Source organism: Ammospiza nelsoni, chromosome 5 (genome assembly GCF_027579445.1).
Source record: "Ammospiza nelsoni isolate bAmmNel1 chromosome 5, bAmmNel1.pri, whole genome shotgun sequence".
NCBI lineage: Eukaryota > Metazoa > Chordata > Aves > Passeriformes > Passerellidae > Ammospiza > Ammospiza nelsoni.
Window position 1 is genome coordinate 24,269,539 of NC_080637.1, and position 19,039 is coordinate 24,288,577.

The 19,039-nt window shown below is 34.6% G+C and overlaps 1 protein-coding gene across 2 annotated transcripts in view; it reads left to right on the forward strand.

Annotated features, from left to right (window-relative positions):
- CTTNBP2 (cortactin binding protein 2) overlaps positions 1-19,039 on the forward strand; it is a 77,911-nt gene that overhangs the window by 23,340 nt on the left and 35,532 nt on the right. Inside the window, exons 3-5 of one of the 2 annotated variants that reach the window (XM_059472794.1) lie at positions 5,770-5,994; positions 10,735-12,385; positions 18,646-18,849. In XM_059472794.1, coding sequence (XP_059328777.1) covers positions 5,770-5,994; positions 10,735-12,385; positions 18,646-18,849 — 2,080 coding nt within the window. Of the gene's footprint in view, positions 1-5,769; positions 5,995-10,734; positions 12,386-18,645; positions 18,850-19,039 lie in introns of those variants that run through there. The other variant, XM_059472795.1, reaches the window with a different exon arrangement.

Sequence of the window (19,039 nt, forward strand, 5' to 3'; positions counted from 1 at the left end):
AAGATAGGTTTGAATGCTTTTTATGAGTATATGTGTCTCCCATTAAAAATTCCTGAGTATATTTTCTTTTATTAGCACCTCTACCAAATGATTTGACTTCTTTCATGGTACTGCTCAGTCATCCATAAATAGCATGTCCTTATAGTACAGAACAAATATTTAGGTCCATTAGAGCATAATCAGCCTGTATGCTAGTTTTGTTTAACTTGCTGATTGTACCCTCCAATTTCTCAATTCTACTATTTTCACTCTTTTTAAACTAGTGGCCTGTTATGATTGTCAGTTTTGTCCAGGCAATTTCCATTTTTCCATCCTTAAAATGGACAAACAAGTGTTTTGTCTTATACTTGACATTTAACATGGAATACAACACTTCGAATATATTGGTAAAGTATTTTTCATATAGTATGGAGTTCATTAAAATTTAACTCCCTTGTAGATTTTGAATGGGTATGCACCATCACTGTGCTGAAGAAAGGAATTTAGAATGCAGTTAAAATTGTAAGGAGAAATTGAACAGCACGTGTTCATTGACAGAAGTCATGCTGCAGGATACTATTTCATCAGTTACTGAAATTTACATTTCCATTTTTAATTTTTCCTATACAACTTCATATGGAAGTAGCATCTTACGACACTTTGAAAACATTCATTCACATCTGCATTAAAAATATGCAACTAAAAAAAACTAACAAAGCCCCCGAACTCAACTGTGTATGAAAGTTGATAGCATTCTTTAAAGACTCATTCTTAACTCATCACAAAGGAAAAGCATGATATCCTCCAGTCTGATATTTTACAGGTGTATCTGAAAGTACTGCTTTTATTGTGAGTATATACTCATTGAGAATACTGTTTTGCTTAATTGAATAGCTACAAAAACATCACTTAAAGAAACTGTATCATTTCAGTGAAGAAGATTTATAAACATGTTCTCTTTCAAACATCTTCCTCTTTTAAAAAATCAATTATCCTTTTAGTTTTAGTTAGAATGAAGGGCTCACCCTCATCTTTAGCATAATATATAAAATAAGCTTTTACTGCCTCCTCTTCTGTACTGGTTAGTTTTAGAAAACTTATCACTCCCTAATTCATATGTCAAGAGAAAATATTAATATGAACCTGTCAACATCTGTTGAAACAATTCTTGTAAATGTAGAAAAGGAAATTAATCAGAACAACAAATGCTCTTGAAAGGAAGGAAATTTTTTTGAAGGGTTCTGGGGCAGCTTTAATTCAGTTCCGTTGTTCCCCAGCAGTGTAGGACATGCAGTCCTATTTTTGATGTTTATCATCACTTGCTGCACGGAAGATTTGGACTCGCCGACCTCTCTTAACTTGGCAGATAAATGAAGAGGAAACTCTGAGATACATAAGGGGAAAATACTGTATTAACCTTAAAAGCCCTGTTGCTTATGTGAATTATGTTGCTAATTATGACAGCTTATTTTAATGAATGTATGCAACTACTATCAACATAAATTATAAGGATATAAAACTAATAATGTAGCTTATGTGATTAATTTTTTTGTTTTCATTATTTGGCTTATTTCTAATATCCATTAATTGATCATATTTATACTTCCTAGCTTTATGCTTTTAGCTGTAAGTCCACAGTAATAGGTATAGTATTTGAAGACCTCCTTGACCCCTCACGTTCTTGTTTCAATAATAGGTGGAAAAAGTCTAATTAGACTTCATAATTCTCCATTTGGTTACTGAAAATAAATTTTTCTTGTCTTCTGAAGTGGAATGGAAGAAACAAATAGTTACAGACCAGTTTTTATACTGGATTTGCGGCTTTACCCACAGGCCATTTTCATTTTGTTCTCTCCCTGTGCACCCCACTGCCCATCTTCATTTGCCACTTGGTAAATGGGGTCAGTGACTGCAAAAAGGTCAGGTTAAGAAGTGAAAATTTCCATGAGGTAGCTTGCAGATAACTTGAGGTAACTTGAAAAAGGTTTGTGCAGGATGAATGAGGTGTCTTGCTGTATGTAGTAGGAGACAGGCTCCCTGAAAGTGTCATAAAAGAAGCAATTTATCATAACAGTCCCATCCTTCAGATTCTTGTTGGCTACAGACTTAGGAGAGAAAACTTGAGAATAAACCTTCCCCCTCTATTGTATAGCTGCATAATCCCTAAAGATTTTTTAGTGCTGATTTTTTATTTTTGAAAATATCCCAGACTTAAAGTTCTGTTTCCCAGGTCACTAAAAGTATTGTCGTGATCCAAAGCAAGATGTAAGACATTTTCTTCCAATATTTGATTTTTTTCCTTCCTCTGAGAACTCATTTTTGTCATTTGTTAATTGACAAGATTACCAGCCTCTATAAGCTAAAATAAATAAAGAAATAAATACATGACAGTCCTAGAAGAATTCACTTATTATGCAGTAATGTAGGGTGTAAAGGCACCTGGAGAGATTGTTCAGTCCAATCTTATTAAAGCAGGAGTAAGGTCAAACATGGATTGAGTTGCATTTGGCTTTATCCAATCTATCTTGGAACATCTTCCAATGATAGAAGTTACCTGTTTTCCCTGGGCAACACGTTCTGGTGTTTAGCTACTCTCAGTGAAAATAATTTGTGTCCAACTCAAATTTCCCTCATTAGATCATGGGACAAGTAACACTTGTCTTGTCAGCCTGCAGACCTCAAGCACCTTTCTCCCTGATTGTCTCTGTTTCACACTGAAAAGTCCTACTTCTACTAAGCTCTTCCTTGAAGGGAAGCTATGTTGTACCTTTTGATCGTTTTTGAAATTATCAAAATGAAAACATTGAAGATATTTTTCAGATCTGTTTTTTTGGTAGTCCATCCTTGATCTAAAATAATGTTACAGATCATCCATAAAAAAACTTTGAAGTTTATTTTTTTAAGTAGTAGCTTTATTTTAGTCTCCTTATTTAATGTTTCAGATCTTTTGTAAAGATTTAAAAGTTCTATATAAGTATGATGTTCTTACTGACTGAATTAAAAAGCTGTTGTAAGTTTAACCTTTTGCTCTATTGCCATAGAGAATTTCATGCATTAATTGTTTGAAGGGTTTTCTCTTTGGTTTTATATATTTTGTTTTGATTTGTTTATGCCTACTGTGACTTGTCATTAGCAGTTACCTGTTGGAGGGTTTGCCTCAAATCTTAAGTCATGATTTTGCATACCACTGACATAGGCTGAAAAAGGTATCATTTCCCATGGGCATCTTGTCATGCTTCTAAATACTTCCAATCTCAGCCCTTCCATTAAAAGGTTCATTGCTGAGCAAATGAGTGTGTGCAGAAAACTGAACATGATGGTTTATAAATTCATATAGCACTTTTCACAGTACAGTAGTCCTGATGACCTTCCTATAGTGGGTGCATATTCTGTTTTTGAAATTGTTGTGTTTGAAAATTAATTCAGTTAATTATTCACAAATAAATAGTTTGAATGTTATTTTCTCTATATATTGCTGTGCAATTACAGTTATATATGAGACACTGCTAATGCTGCTTTAACACAACCACCAAATTACAGAGACACTTTTTTAAAGGAGTATGATTTTTAGACTGTATATTCCACAGATAATGACTTTCCTGAAAAACAGATATTGTGATATTGCTACTAACTCTTGTGACTTGAAATTCAGTAAAGAAAGACAACATAAGAGAAAAAAATCTGATTCTAACATTTCTATTTCTCCCATCTGATGTACTTAGTGATTTGCAAAGGGACAGAAGTATTACTTAGAGGCTAGAGGAATCCTGTAGAAAACCTCAGGCCTAGCTTGTCTTTCTGTCACTTTGTGTCCAAGTTTTATGAAAATACTCATCATCTCCCTTTCTACCAAGTTTCTGCTTTGTCTTTTATTCTAGTACCTTCTTTATAAATCATGTATTTTCATCCCATGAAATCATCCAATTATTGTATATTTATAGTCCTTGTATAAAGACATGGGAGCATTTGTTTTAACATACATTTCGTTCCCCTTTGAGTTGGAAGCATCTTTAGATGACTTTGCTGTCTATGGTTTGAGAGCTGCCAGTCTGTTTTCCCCTGTGCTTGGGGTTATGCAGTTATGGCTTCAGCCAGTCAGTCAGCCCAAACCATGTGCTGTTTGAGACCTATTGGTTTTTCCACAGGGTTTACCTTCCACATTCTCCCATAGCCACTTTAATTCTGGTTTTGATTTTCATTCAGATGGAGCTCATTCCTACTATATATTTTCATCCTTTTCTTGGTGAATGAATCTGAACCTGGTCATCGTGCTATTTTGGCAGGTGCACACTGTGGTTTTTGCCCTGCTCTATTAATTGCTGTGCATGTTAGAAAACATTTCAAATAATATGTTCATATTACATGCATTTAGTATGTGCCAAGAGGACAGCTAGTCATGGGTCATAGAAAAAAATTGAAAATACACATAATTTCACTGGCTGGCAATCTCTTTCTCTAAAGGCACAGGTTATACCTTTGCCTCTAAGGTCAGTTAATCATCTTGGCTTTTTCTTTGAATTTAACAATGAGGGGTCTTGGTGGTCTTCTTTTTGGACTTGCAGCAGACCCGCTACATCTATTTTTTTCCTTTACTTGACATCTCACTTTATATAAACTAAGTGGCTTTTAAGTAGTTGAGAATTTATATATGGACTGTGAATCCCTCTCTATTTAAATTCTTAACCTGCTTGGATTTATCATCTTGCTTGACTGATTAGCAATGTAATCCATTTATGATAAGGCTTTTGGTTTTGCTGGTTTCCTTTTCCATGCAGGTTGAATTCCTAAGCTACATACTGTCCTGTAACTTCATCCTATAGAACCTCAAATTACAAATACAGTCCCGCCTCCTAGTCCTGTAATATTACCTTTGGAACTAGCTTTTTTATTATATAAGTTATAAATTTAGGGATTAAAATACTAAAATTATTAGACTAATTGGGGGTTACTTGGAAAGCACTTTATAAAAAATAACTAGGTTCTATCTATTATTTTTATCATTTCAATCAGTCACTACCTGACTTTGTAAGCCAAACTAGACTTTAGGGCTGAGTGAACTCTGTCAGCTTTTTCTGAAGTTATGTTCCAAAGACCTGGTCTTTTTAATAAAGATTTTCCATTTATACTATCACAATGAAAAACAAACTAGGCATATTTCAAGCATCAAAATATGTAGGTCCACTTGTTTCTTTTCCAGACAAATTCTCATTTAAGAGAACATTTCAGTTTTGTTGACAATATATAGAAAAAAGCTGGGTATTCACTGAGGTAATTTGTAGTTAGTCTTTGAGGAGTTTTTCTAACATAGTTCTTGCGTTCCTCTTTGTTTTCTCATGCCCTGAAATGTCTGTTATCATTTATGAACTTTTCATATGTTAAAATATTAACTTAAAGCTTTCCAAATGATGTGCTAACCCAGAGTAAGTATTTGGTCTCTTTCTCCTCTTTTGTACATCAGAACTTCATTCTTCCTTTTTTTTTTTTTTTTTTTGTTCTTTTGCTTATTGTTCAAAACAGAATTTGAACAAAGTTGCAGAGAAATGTTTTTCCCTATTTTTAGATGATTTCTCTTTCTTGACAGTGTTTCTCTGCACTGTGGGTGTTTTTCTGATTTTTTGAGGCATATTTTTCTTTTAGAGGTTGTACATGAATACCTAAAGAAAATACTTTAAAACTTTAAATGATGTATATTGCTTTTCCTGTAGTGTAAGTTTCTTCTATGTGTGGATGTACTTCAAAGAATGCATTTTATTTCTCTGTTTTAGTTTGCCTTTTTTTTTTTTCTGTTAGGCCCGCCGCAAAGAGGTTTTTATCCAGGAGCGATACGGAAGGTTTAACCTGAGCGACCCATTTCTGGCTCTTCAGAGAGACTTTGAGGCAGGTGCTGGTGATAAAGAAAAGAAGCCAATATGCATGAACCCTCTGTCCATTTTGGAAGCTGTAATGGCTCACTGCAGGAAAATGCAAGAAAGAATGTCAGCTCAGTTGGCTGCTGCTGAAAACAGACAAAAGAAGGTATCCTGCTATTGACTTTTTCCCTTCTCCCTCTCCTGCTTTATTCTTTCATGTCACATTTTTCATTTGCATCTTTTTCTTGATTAACATCACAAGTGTTAATATGTTGCCACTTAATTTTCATATAGGGTGAGGTGCTGGTTTTCTGGTCATATTTTGTATGCACACTTCATTTGTTCTGTGATTTTAGCTCTATTTATGGAAAAAAATTAAATATAACTGGTACGAGTTGATACAGTGGATTTGTAAGTAGATAGCTCAGTGTGAACTGAGCATCATCACAAGATATTTTTAAACCAATACTGTTGAAGCCTTAAGAACCTATTTTAATTCTGACCTGAATAAAGTAAATAATTTATTTTATTTTTATATTAGGTGGCTCTGTTTCATAAATCATTAAAAATGTTTTATGCCTCTAAAAATACTTTTTTGCATATTAAGAACATTTACTGTAAAAAGAAAATAATTTTGGCGCAATTACGTTGCAGAAAAAAGTGCCAGATTGAAGATAAAACAGTGTCATTTTGAAAGTGAATGATTGGTTGGTGGCATGTGTTTCACCAGTATGTAAGCCATACATTTCTTAAACGTAGCTAAATATGAATATGTTGGGGAGAGGTTTCTGAGAGGAAAGAGATGAAACAGTTGTGTAAAGTACTAATTACACAAAGTATTTTTGAATAAATAGAAAAAAAATGTTTTCTATGTATTTAGTCATCTTCACTTCATATAAGATGGATAGAATGTCTACTGCTGTGATACAGGTTTTTGGTGACAGTTTTACATTGACTTAAAAACTGCAAACAGCAAACAGGCTAAGACAATTGACATAAAATTGATTTTTGTAACGATTGCTGTTTGGGAAAAAGCATGTGAAAGTGCTGGAAGTTGCTTAAATTAAACCAGCAAACATTTTGTTGTTACTTTAGCTCTGTTTTTTGTTTAGTTTAAGCATCATTTCTCTGTTAAGACTTCAGGAAAACAGATTATATAAAAAAGGATATCAGTATGGTATGTAAGTCTTCAAACAGTTAAATGTGGAATGAACTATTATATGTACCTCACACTTGTTTCAAAGAACTCTAAAGTATTAATTTTTTTTTCTCTCTTAAGCTTTTTCAGTAAATATAAAAATAGGAAAGGGCAAGAAAGCTTACTTGTTCTGACTGAGAAAGGATATTGGGAGAGGCCCTGATGCGTCTGCCAGGACAGTGGAATTAGTTTCTTGTTTCAGTGCATGGCCACAAGTCTCTTCTTGTACCTAAATTCTTCATTTATCTGTGGCTTTTATTATAGGGACAGATACATGCACCTAAGATGGGCTGACATATTAAGAATATATCAGTATATTAATATGTAAATTCAAATTTTGTCCCTTTTTGTCTTTTTTTTTTTACCAAAGTCTCTATCTGTACGTCTGTTTGTACAGGAAAGGATACTTTTGTCTTTTGCCTTCTAGAGGAATACATCAGCTTTTTTTTCTTTAAATCTTAATTTTAAGGATTTGAAAACAAACTACATGGTGTTGAGCAGCTGTGCGCATGACTGTCTACTGAAGTACACCTTCCTCTTCTAATCTCCATTAGAAATGCTATTTATGCAAGACACTTTTAAACTCCTTGTGTTTGTGGAAACAGATTATGTATCTCTCAGACATCTCCATGCATTCACAAACATTTCATTCAGTGTTTTACCTTCTCTCCATTCCACATTTTTCTGTCTGTTCTTCATCTCAAATCCTTCTGTTGAAGAAGCTAATGAAGGAATTTTGAGGGACTTCGAAAAATGTTCATCAGGGTAGCGTGACACAGTGCAAGGAAAAAAACCAGCTTAGGCAAATGTAACCTAAATACAAGCCAGCTGCTGCCCCTCCCTCCAAAAGTGGTTCCTCCTTCTCTAAATGTGTGATGCCTCTGTCTTCGTGTTTGGAATTGGTTCACTGTCCCAATCTAAATAATGAAGTCTGTGTACAGCTGTGTTTATTTTCTCTGGGTGTTACTGAACTTCAAACAGACTCAGAGTGAAGTCTTATTCTGGGGGGGACTTGATATCTGTGAATATAATCACCTCAAAAGAACTCTATGAATAAAATTTTAATTTGATCACAAAAACCAAGGCATAAAAATATACCAGCGTGTAGAAAAATTAAGGAGGTGCGCAAAGGACTGTAAGGCTTACCATATACAAACTTCTCACTCTCAGATGTCATCTGCTTTGTGTTAAGTCTCCATCCTCTTCCATCTCTTCGAATGCTTTTCTTGGAGCTGCTGTGAAAATTAATTTTGAGTTTTCCTGGGAACACAAAATAGATCATCAAAATGACAGTTCTTGATTTGTTGAGAGTTTGCAGAGGAGTTAGTATTGGGATGCATGCTCAAAGAAAGGCAAGTGTGGGTTGAAAAAGGCCTGTTGGTGTAATTTATTCTAACCTTGTGCTTAAAGCAGATTATCATCATCATCAGTACATCTGGTCATCTGTAAATTTGTCTTGCTTAGTCATGAAAACCCCCAGGAATGGCAATGCTGCATATTTTCTGCACTGGTGTCCTTGTGAAGAACTTTTTTCTGAGACAGCCTCTCAAAGGGCAAGTTTTTTTTTCTGTAACTTTTTATTATGGAGCCCCACCTGCCATTACCAAGATGAATTTTACTCTTGTCATCACTGTAAGGGCCCTTCAAAAGGATGTTGCTGTTAGGGTATCTCTCAGTCTGTTTTTCACTAAACTATCCAAGCCAAGCTTCCTCAACATCTTCTTACAAGGTATGCTGTCTCTCACCTCTGAAGGGCCTTTGCTGGTTAATTGTTTGTGGAACACTATATTTTTTCCCAGTATCCTTTTTCACCCCTTTTCAAATCCCTCTTGAACTCATTTCCAGATGTTTATATTACTGATATGATATAGTGTAAGCATATAGTACATTTTGCAAAAATCAGGTTCTACTTAGTTTGTAAACTCATAAATAATTGCAGCTAGTTCCAAATCTGTCATCTAAAGGGAAAAATACCAGGTAAATATTCAGAGGCTTTTCCTATTTGAGATGATGCAGCCAAAAGAACAAGAGGGAGGGAGAGAGTGACATAGGAGACAATGTAAAATGAGAAAATAATGCTGCTTTTGTATATTGAAATCAAATGGAGGATTTACATTTTTATTAAGGAGTCATCCTTTAGATGCAATTCTTACAAGTCAGGTATTGTTATAGTATGGTAAGCTGATTTCACGGCAGTTAAATATTAAAATCTGTTTGTAATTATTTGGAAGTAATATAATTTCACAACACTTAATTTATAGAATGAGAAGCTCATATGAAAATAAAATAGCAGAATAATAAAGTATAGAAAGTTTGGAAAAAAGTATTTTCACTATTAATATTTATACATCTCCAAGCTTTAGAAATTGTATACATTTCTCATGATCTTTGTACCTGTTTTAACAAAGAAAAGAAATGGTTGGATGCTCTCCTTGTTTTGAAATTCAAGTGAACCATGCAAATGCTGGATCCACTGAAATGCAGTGAAATCACTGAGGAAAAAATAAGGGTTTTTTCATTTGTAAGCTGTGCTTGGACCATTCCTAAATACAGTGTCATTATAATATTTTTTAATTTAATTTGCAGCTGTATTTCCATTAACAGAACTGAAGAGATATTACTGCTGATACAGTTTGTTTAGCAAAGACTGATAATACCATACATCATTTTTCATGTTTAGCACTGATTTTTGGGGCTCTGAGCAGCCTGGTCCAGTGGAAGGTGTGCCTGCCTGTGGCAGAGTGGTTGGAACTTCAAGGTCCCCTTCCAATCTAAACCATTCTATAAGTCTGTGATAACATTTTTAAGAAAGACTGGGTGTTGTTTTGTGAAGAGCATTGTGCAGAGTGTCAACCTGGGATTAAGCTCTAAAACCCCAGTGCAGCCCCTATGCTGCTAAAATGGTTTTGAAGTATTTGAAACCAAGATGATCTTTAAAATATAGGTAACATTTCCCACAATGATTTCTTCCTCATAGGTGTTTTATAAAATGGTGTATTGCCATATTTTTGCATTGCTTTTCTAGAAGAGGGTCTGTGAATAAAAGCATAAACAGTAGACAAAATGAATTAGAGGCAATGGTTATATGAATAAGGGGAAAAATTATTCTTATCTGTTATCTGCATTTTATTAATAGCAGCTTATACATCACTGATGTCAATGAGACTTTTTACTATTATTAAGTATATGAAAATATTTCTGTCTGCCTGTGCCAAAAAGTTGTCTTATTTATAAATGTTAAAACAAGATACAGGATACCAGTTATGTTTATGATGGACTTAATCGCCTTCAGTTGGAGGAAGAGATAAAACCTGTCATTTCTGTCCTCAAAGATTTTTTGCAAACCTCATCTCTTACTTGTGTATGGTTCCTTTACGAAGATGGCTTTATTTTATGTCTTCTGTCAATTTTTTGGAGAACAGGTAGTTCCATCACTCAGGAGTCACAAGCACTAAAGACTTTGGAGAGTCTCTCTCTTGTCAATGGAGGAAATTAAAAGGGTTTACTTAGTTTCTAAATTGCTCTTCTGATACGGCTCTCTTTCTTTTGCTTGTATAAGATTATATGCACTTGTGTTAGATATCACAAATCACCTTCCTGGGTTCATTTTAGTCGTACTCTCAAAGATTAAAATATCAGTGTCAGGTTAATACTAGGTTATTATGAAATTAGAATTGTTAGTGAGAATTATTTTCTGTCTTCTTACAGTTGGAAATGGAAAAATTTCAGTTACAGAATCTTGAGCTGGAGCACAAAAAACTATCTGCTCGCCTTGAAGAAGAACGTGGAAAAAATAAGCATGTAGTATTGATGCTAGTGAAAGAGTGTAAGCAGTTGTCTGGCAGAATTGTAGAAGAAACCCAGAAACTGGAAGAAGTGATGTCAAAATTTGAAGAGGAAAAGAAAAAGGCTGCTGAATTGGAGGAGTTTCTTGCAGCTGAGAAACAAAGGAGTACACAAATGGAAGCTCAAATGGAAAAGCAGCTGTCTGAGTTTGACACAGAGAGAGAGCAGTTGCGTGCCAAACTTCACAAAGAGGAAACACACACCAGTGACCTCAGAGAAGAAAGAGATAAAATGATCAAAATGATTGAGCAATTAAAAAAGGAGAATGAAAGTAAAGCCAGTCTTTCTCAGAAGAGTAACGATAGGAGTCTTGTTTCTATTTCAGTTGAAACAGAAGAGCCAAGCTCAAGAACTGTTGCTTGTCAAACAGAGACTGTAATGATGGACAGTAGTGTAGAAAACACTAAGAAGTTGCCTTTGACTGTCTCTATAAAGCCTTCTACAGTGAGCCCACTAGTGTCTGGCAATACAAAAATGAATGTGTGTACCAATGCAGCATTTGTGAAGCCTGTCATTGATAGGCAATCTTCATCTAGTGAACTTGTCCCTCCCACAGCTCCTGTTCTTGCACAGAATCAAAACAGAATTGAAGAAAATGGACCAAATACAGGCTTACCCCCTGATTCATCAAGTAGCACTTCTCCTTTTTCAAATAGTAATTCCCTTTGCACCCCTACCACACCAACTGCCACAGCTCAGAATTCCTCGCTCTCTTCATCTATACACAGTCTGCATTCACCATCTGCCAACACTGCTGGCCATCCAGGCCTAAACCCAAGAGTCCAAGCAGCTAGATTTAGATTTCAGGCAAATAATAATGACCAAGACCAAAATGGAAACACAACCCAAAGCCCTCCCTCAAGGGATGTATCCCCGACTAGTCGTGACAACCTTGTTGCCAAGCAGGCAGCTCGGAACACTGTTACCCAAGCTCTTTCCAGATTTACAGGCCCTCAGAGCGGTGCTCCATCGCGCCCAGGGACATCACATTCAGGGGAAGTTGGCACTTACGCCCCGGTTGGTAAAATTACTTTAAAGACTCCAGGTGTATCAAGAATTGACAGAGGAAACCCTCCACCTATTCCTCCTAAAAAACCAGGGCTTTCACAAGCTCCTTCACCACCACACCCACAGCTTAAAGTTTTAATGGATAGTAATCGATCCCCAAATACCAGTGCAAAAACTGACAACAAAACCACGACCTCACCTCTTTCAAGTTCACCACAAGGAATCAGGGTAATAAATGAGGAAATTATTTCTAAGTCCTCACCTCAGCTGCCACCAAAACCTGCTATAGATTTATCTGTGGCACCTGCAGGCTGTGCCATACCAGCCATAGCCTCATCTCAGGTGGGTGCCTGGCCTTCCCACTTTCCTGGACTGAACCAACCTGCATGTTCAGAAAATTCCTTTGTCATTCCCACCACCATTGCCTGTAGCTCCTCCATAAACCCTGTTAGTGCTTCATCCTGTAGACCATGTGATTCAGACAGCCTCCTGGTAACAGCATCAGGTAAAGGGATTGATATGCTACAAACTGTCTCCCTCAAAAATAATGTTTTGGTTTTCTTATATGTCTTATTTGCTTTATTTATCTTGTAACTTTATCTTTCTTACTTTCCAAAAGCTAAACTTTTCGTTTGTATTTTTTCCATATTCCAGGGATATGGGAATTCTTTCGCTGATTCAGTAATGTTACAAATAAGTTTCCTTCCTCAAGGAAGTCTCCATATAGAAGGCTTTTTTTAAAGAGGCTTAATGTTTAGAGTAAGTTAGCTGCAGATTAGAGTGTATTAAACAAATTCCTTTAATTTTTTTAAAATTTATTTTTTGGTTAATGCTAGTATTTTAGACATCAAAATGCTTTCTCAGTCTTAAATTATGTTTTGAATATTGCCTCTTCAGGGGATCTTCTATGGAATATGTATTTCTATTCTGTGTGAATCTTTTAAAGAACAGGGGATAGCTGGGGCTGTGGTATTCTGCTACAGCTGTAGATGGTTGCACATTAAGACATGTAATTGCCTGTATAACAGTGCACTTTCCTACGTATCACTGCATGCCTGTAGAATATGTTTCATTTTATTTCTGTTTTTCTATAGTTCTTTTTTTGGTTGTAGGCTTTGTTAATACTCATGCATGGCATCTCACAGGTTTACTTCAACAGATTTGGGCACAAGTTTGCTGTTAGCAAGTTAAAATCTAACTGTTGATAATCTTAAGTCTGGAGTCAGTGTGTCTATCTGCTACTCATCTTGTGTTTTGGTGGGGACTTACTGGTGTGTCTAATGTGCCACCAGCTTCAGGGAATCTTACTGGTGTTATTAAAGTGAACAAAGACAGTACTGATCTACATTTCAGTGTGTAGATCTCCTATAAAGCTTTTTATTAACATACTTCCCTGCTGGGATCAGTAGCACTAGAACATTAGGTAGAAGCTCCTCTTTAGTTTGACTTGCACTGCAGTGAAAAAAAAAGAACACTCCGTTATGGAACACTTTAGACCTTCATCAGCATTGAAGAATGTTGGAATTGTCTCAAACTTCCAACAGCTAGTTCAGTTATGGTACTGGAGTCCCTCATAGCTCTAGTCCCTGCATCATCTTCTGTAGGGCATAAAAGCCCTACACAGCTGATCTGCTTCCAACACATAACCAACCCCTTTCTCTTGGTAGCTGCACCACTAGCTAATAAGTGAGTTGATCTCAAGCACCAGTCCTGGGGAAGCCACTCCAAAAACTGTGTGTGGCAAAATTGTGTGAGAAGATTCCAAGTTTCCTGTTATTAAGCAATTTTTATTCTCATTCCACTTCATTGAAGACTTTCTACATGTATCAGGAGTAACCTACGCATCCTTTTAACATTTGGTTGTCACACCATACTGTCAGAATCCTCTCTCCTTTCTGAACTGTGCCGTAAAAGTATGAGCTCAGAAATCTTATCCTTCTGTTTGTCTACTGCTCCTCAGTCAACAACATTGGGATTTGATGACTGCCTATTAGTTTGCTGTTTTTCATATAGATGTCCTGAATTTTCATGTTAAATTCATATCCCAAGATGAGTCTGATTGCCATGTCAGATAGATTATTAGTCTTCCAGTATTTCAGATATTTTCCGAACTTAATTTGCCCTCAAGTGCTATTAGGCTCCATAACAGAATTTTCAAGTTCTTTAAAAAAATAATTAAGTTCTTATGAACGTAGAACAAATTACTGGAAAGTCAGCTTCCAAGTGAATAGTTTTTGTAAGCAAGAGATTGTATTCCACAAATCCTATCAGCATTAATTAGGTGCATGTAACAGTTAGTATTATATTATTTATCTGATATTTGATAATCACTTAAGGTAGTTATTGATTATTCTTTAGAAGAATAAATCCCATACCTTAAAAATGAAATTACCAGTGCTTTTCTTCATAATTTCATCTATTTTTTTTTGCTTTAGTTCATGCTTTGAGGTATTAACATTTTTCTTAGGAGAACAGTAATTCTTTTCTATCAGACTCTGCCCCCAAATACTTAATTTGTGTTTCTTATGAAATGTGTGACCATTCTCAGAGAAAATTCTCACAGAGAGGACTTTTTGTCAAAAATTGTTAGATTTTTTTTTCATTTTTAAGGTTTCTTGCTTTTTCTAACTCCCTTCACTTATTTTGAGGAGGCATGGAAATATTTGTTGATTTAATTCCATTATAATCCTTGCTCTGAACATTTCATCTTAGTACTTTGTAAATGACACTGTTTTTCACAAATATTTGCAATTGCAGATGGGAAACATGATCCAAAGTTCTCTGAGAAAGATTGCTTAAACTCTGCTTAGCTGTATGCTATTTTAAAAAATTTTATTTTATTTATATAGAGATGTTATTTTATTATCTCCTTTCCTGGCTACATACAGGCTCAAAGAACCTTAATAACTTGATCTGCAGTATTCGCATAAATATTCAGGAGTTTGTCTTCTACCCAAAACAATGCTTATATTTTATTGCATTTATTCTTCAATCTCATTTTCTTTATGTTTTTAAGGCAATTTAATCTGTTTTGGCCAGGTTGTGTTCTAGCAAACTGCAGAACTAACTAAATTTAGAGCAATGGATATTATGCAAGTACAGAAAACACTTCTTTCAAAATTACATGCTAAGAAAAAAATAGATTTTATAAATATATATGGAAATAAAAGGATAAACCAAATTTAATAACACTGGTTTTGTTAAGATAATGTGGTCAGTAGTACCTGAATTCATGCCACTCATTCCCTTTTTCAGCCTCCTTTTTGACTTTCTTTGAGGTGAGAAACATCTAACAAACTACAAGTACTGCTGAAACCTCCTTCCCATATCTGCCTTTGTATATCCTCTAGGCACAGAATCAGTTAGTTTTATTAATGATCTGGTTGATTTTAATATGCTTTATTTGCTTTTTTTCAGAAAATGTTTAGGATTTCAGTTTTGCATTCAGTTAAATAAGAACATGGTTAAGTCCTGTTAATTTTATTGTATAGTAAGTAGTGAGCTTCAATCAGAATTCTTTAATATTTTTAACAACAAAAATTTTACCATATTAAAGGACATTGACAGAATCCTTCATTTTTATACTTTTTTGTAGGTCAGTAAATTCATGCTTCTTTCTTCTTACTGTGGAGTCAGAAGAATTGATAATAATGTAATCACTAAAGTATTATATTTATTAATTTTAATAGAGTTTCCTAATGAGCTCAGATTGATATAGGAACATATCAACAGCCTGATTTTCAGTAAGGAAGTGTCTTGGTTCTAAGAAGAGGAACTATTCAGAGCAAACTCTAAATGGGAGCTCTGATCCCTGTCACTAAGGCATTCTGCTAAAGCAATGTGACTGTATCTTCTTTCAGAGGTGGCTGTTGTACCACATGTTGCTCTTTTCATCCCTGCTAGGAAAAAACATGGGCCTTCATCATTAATGTTAAGCAGACTGCACATAGAGACGTTACAATGAACATTTATGGCCTGATTCAAAATCTGTGGCAGTGTTTTCATTAACTTCAGCAGCCTTTGAATCAGTGCCAGAATGCTTCTGCTCTGTTTGGATTTCTGCAGTTCAATGGCTGTAAGACTTCAAAATGGAAACAAATGTAGGCGTTTGGATTACCATATCCCTGGGATTTGTGCTTTCACTTTCTTCTTACTTTTGTGCTTTCTGTGTCACTCTTGAATGAAATATATATCTTTTTATTTTGCTCATTTCTATAATGATTGATTTATTCTCTCTTTACAATTGGCTTTGAAGATAAAAGTGTGTGTGGCGGGGGGGTGAAGGACTGAGCTAGGCTCTGAAATTAACCATCTCACATTCTGAAGCTGATGCCAGAAGCTGTTTTTGTCTGTCCCTCTGCCCTTCATCACTGCATGCCCTACAAGCTTTCACAGATGCTTCACATTTCCTAACTTTTTGTAATGGTGTCCCTTATTTATTGTTATCTTTTAATGTTGGTGCATTTTTACTGGATGAATTGAATTTTATTATACTGCTTCACTCTGATAATAGAATGTAAAGTTAGATTTATTACTTATTTTTGTATCTTTATCAGTAGAAGGTTTTCATTTAATACTAACCTAGTATAATTAATTTCATCACTGAATTACAACAACATATTTTTCTTTTCAAGGAGCTGAAATGAAAATTAAGATGTGACATTAAAAAGTTCCGTTCATTTTGGCATTTCTCTTAAGGATGCCCCAAGAACAAGCAAATAAACAAGCAAATAAACTACATCCAAAATTGCATTTTTTTTAAAAGGAAAGGAAACTCAAAATACTATTCATATTACCAAAATTCCAGTGTTACTTGGATAAACAATTTCAGTAATGGTAGTGCCACCTTAACAATATCCACTATCAGTTAACTACCACAAGAAGACAGTAAAATCTAAGGAAGTACTATTTTAAAAACATAAATATATGTATAGCAACAGCTGCAGCATAGTTAGTTTCAAAGAATAACAAAAGGCTGGAAAAATAAAACCACTTTCACAATGGAAAGGAATACTACAAGTTTTTCTTTGGACCTTTGGGAATTTTGTAAGAGTGAACTGTTCTCAAATGGTGGAAGTTGAAGGTAATATATTTTTTGCCACTTAAAGCATACAGTTTACTGTATATATTGCTTTTTGGGTTTTTTTTTATAAACTTCAGAAACCCTCAAACCCCTCTGATTAAAAGTATTGGAGAAATAGGTATTACTAAGAGTATTAATAGTCAGAAGGCAGCTTCAGAATTGAAGTTATACGAAGATGTATGAAGTTAATTTTACAATTTATTTTTTGTTTAAATTTGGATTTATAAGGTAATTTCATAGCTGCAGTGATGGCTTCTTACAGTTAATATAAAAAATAAGTTTAATAATAAGCTAATAATATTGAGAAAATACTAAAAATATGTTCATATGTTTAGATACTTCACTAGTAAACTTAATTTAAATTGACAAATTTAGCTTACTTTAGAAACAAATGTAAAAATACTCCAAGCATTTTTTTGTTTTTTTTTTTTTTTTTAACTGGGATCAAATGATGTATTCTTCATTGGTATTACTGAGATGATGAATTCTTGTGTAAGTCTTGATGTTAATTAAAATGTATTGAGATCTTACAAGGTACCCAATCCATTGTTTCTGTAGAATTCTCTTGGGAATTTCTGTATTTCATTTTGTTTTCCAAAATGTGGAGCAGACCATCCCAGCATGGCACTGCTACTACCACATACTTTTTCTAGTTGGAGATGTTGGATAGCACCAGCTTGAATGGAACTGAAGCTAATGGCCTGCAACTCTTCTTCAGTCTCAGGCATTGAAAAATGTATCAAATTGCTTGCTTTGTATCAAATTTCAGCCTCATGTGTATTTTCTAAAGGTAATAATGAAAATATATATTAAAAAAAAAACAGCCTTTCTCCTATTTTCTCTTGCAGTCTTTGCTCAAGGAAGGATGCATAAAATATTCCATGCCTTATGCAGCAAACTTCATATTCTTAACAAAGTGCCTGCTAAAGCTGATAAGTAGTCACAAGAAATTTAACCACAATGCCTAAGTTTTCAGAGTTTTGGATTGAATACTCTTTGTTAATGGAGTGAAAGCTTTCATACATAAATTTTGTATAACCTGTTATTCATTCCCACTGGAGCATTTTATAATGTTTAAGTATCACAAAGTAAAAGGAACGTTACCTTAATGGAGAGTTCAGTAATAAATATTTTTTTCTGTATTATTTGTGTAAATTATTTCTACATGTTTTTTCAAACTTATTTAAAGGCACCTGAAGTCAATAAGTGCAATTAATCTTTATAACTACATGTGAGTTATATAAATACCAAATATATAAATACTAAAGTTTGCACTAAGGAGGATAAAATTACATATGAAAATAAGTACTTCATTTCGAAAACTTTTCTATAGATACTTAAAAAATCTTCCTGGCATATTGCAAATGAATTAAAACTTGTCTAAAACTTCTGTTAGCCTTGATAATATAAATTTTTTGAGACATCCACATGCTACTACCATTCACAAGTTTCACATTGACCTTTTGTCGTGAGGTCCTGTTCATTTGTATTAACAAGTGTCACCCCTCAATGCAGTTTTTATTCTTCAGAATACCTTCTAATGTGTAGACAAAGCACCATCACAAAACTTTCGCTAGACTAACAAATGCAGTCATTTTGAAGATACTTTTTAGTACTTAAAAGAACACAGAAAATGCAGGGCTTATTTATGTGTCTCTAACTTCTGTTGCTTTAACTCACAGGCTGGTCTTCCTCCCTAACCCCTTTGTTAACAAGTGGTGGTCCTGTCCCCCTGGGTGGCAGGCCCACCCTTCTTCACCAAGCTGCTGCCCAGGGAAATGTCACTTTATTATCAATGCTGCTTAATGAAGAAGGACTGGACATTAATTACTCTTGTGAAGATGGCTATTCTGCCTTGTATTCTGCTGCTACGAATGGACATACAGGTAAATGATACCAAGATCTTGTGTGGCATCCATGTAAACTAGTGAAAGCTTACTTCATAAATTTGTAATATTCAATTAAGTCAAATGCATTCTTCTTAAAAATGTGAAATTGAAAGTGGGATATATAGATTATATGACCAAAATCATGCTGTAGTATATATATAAGCAATGCTTCTTGGAGAAGAACTTT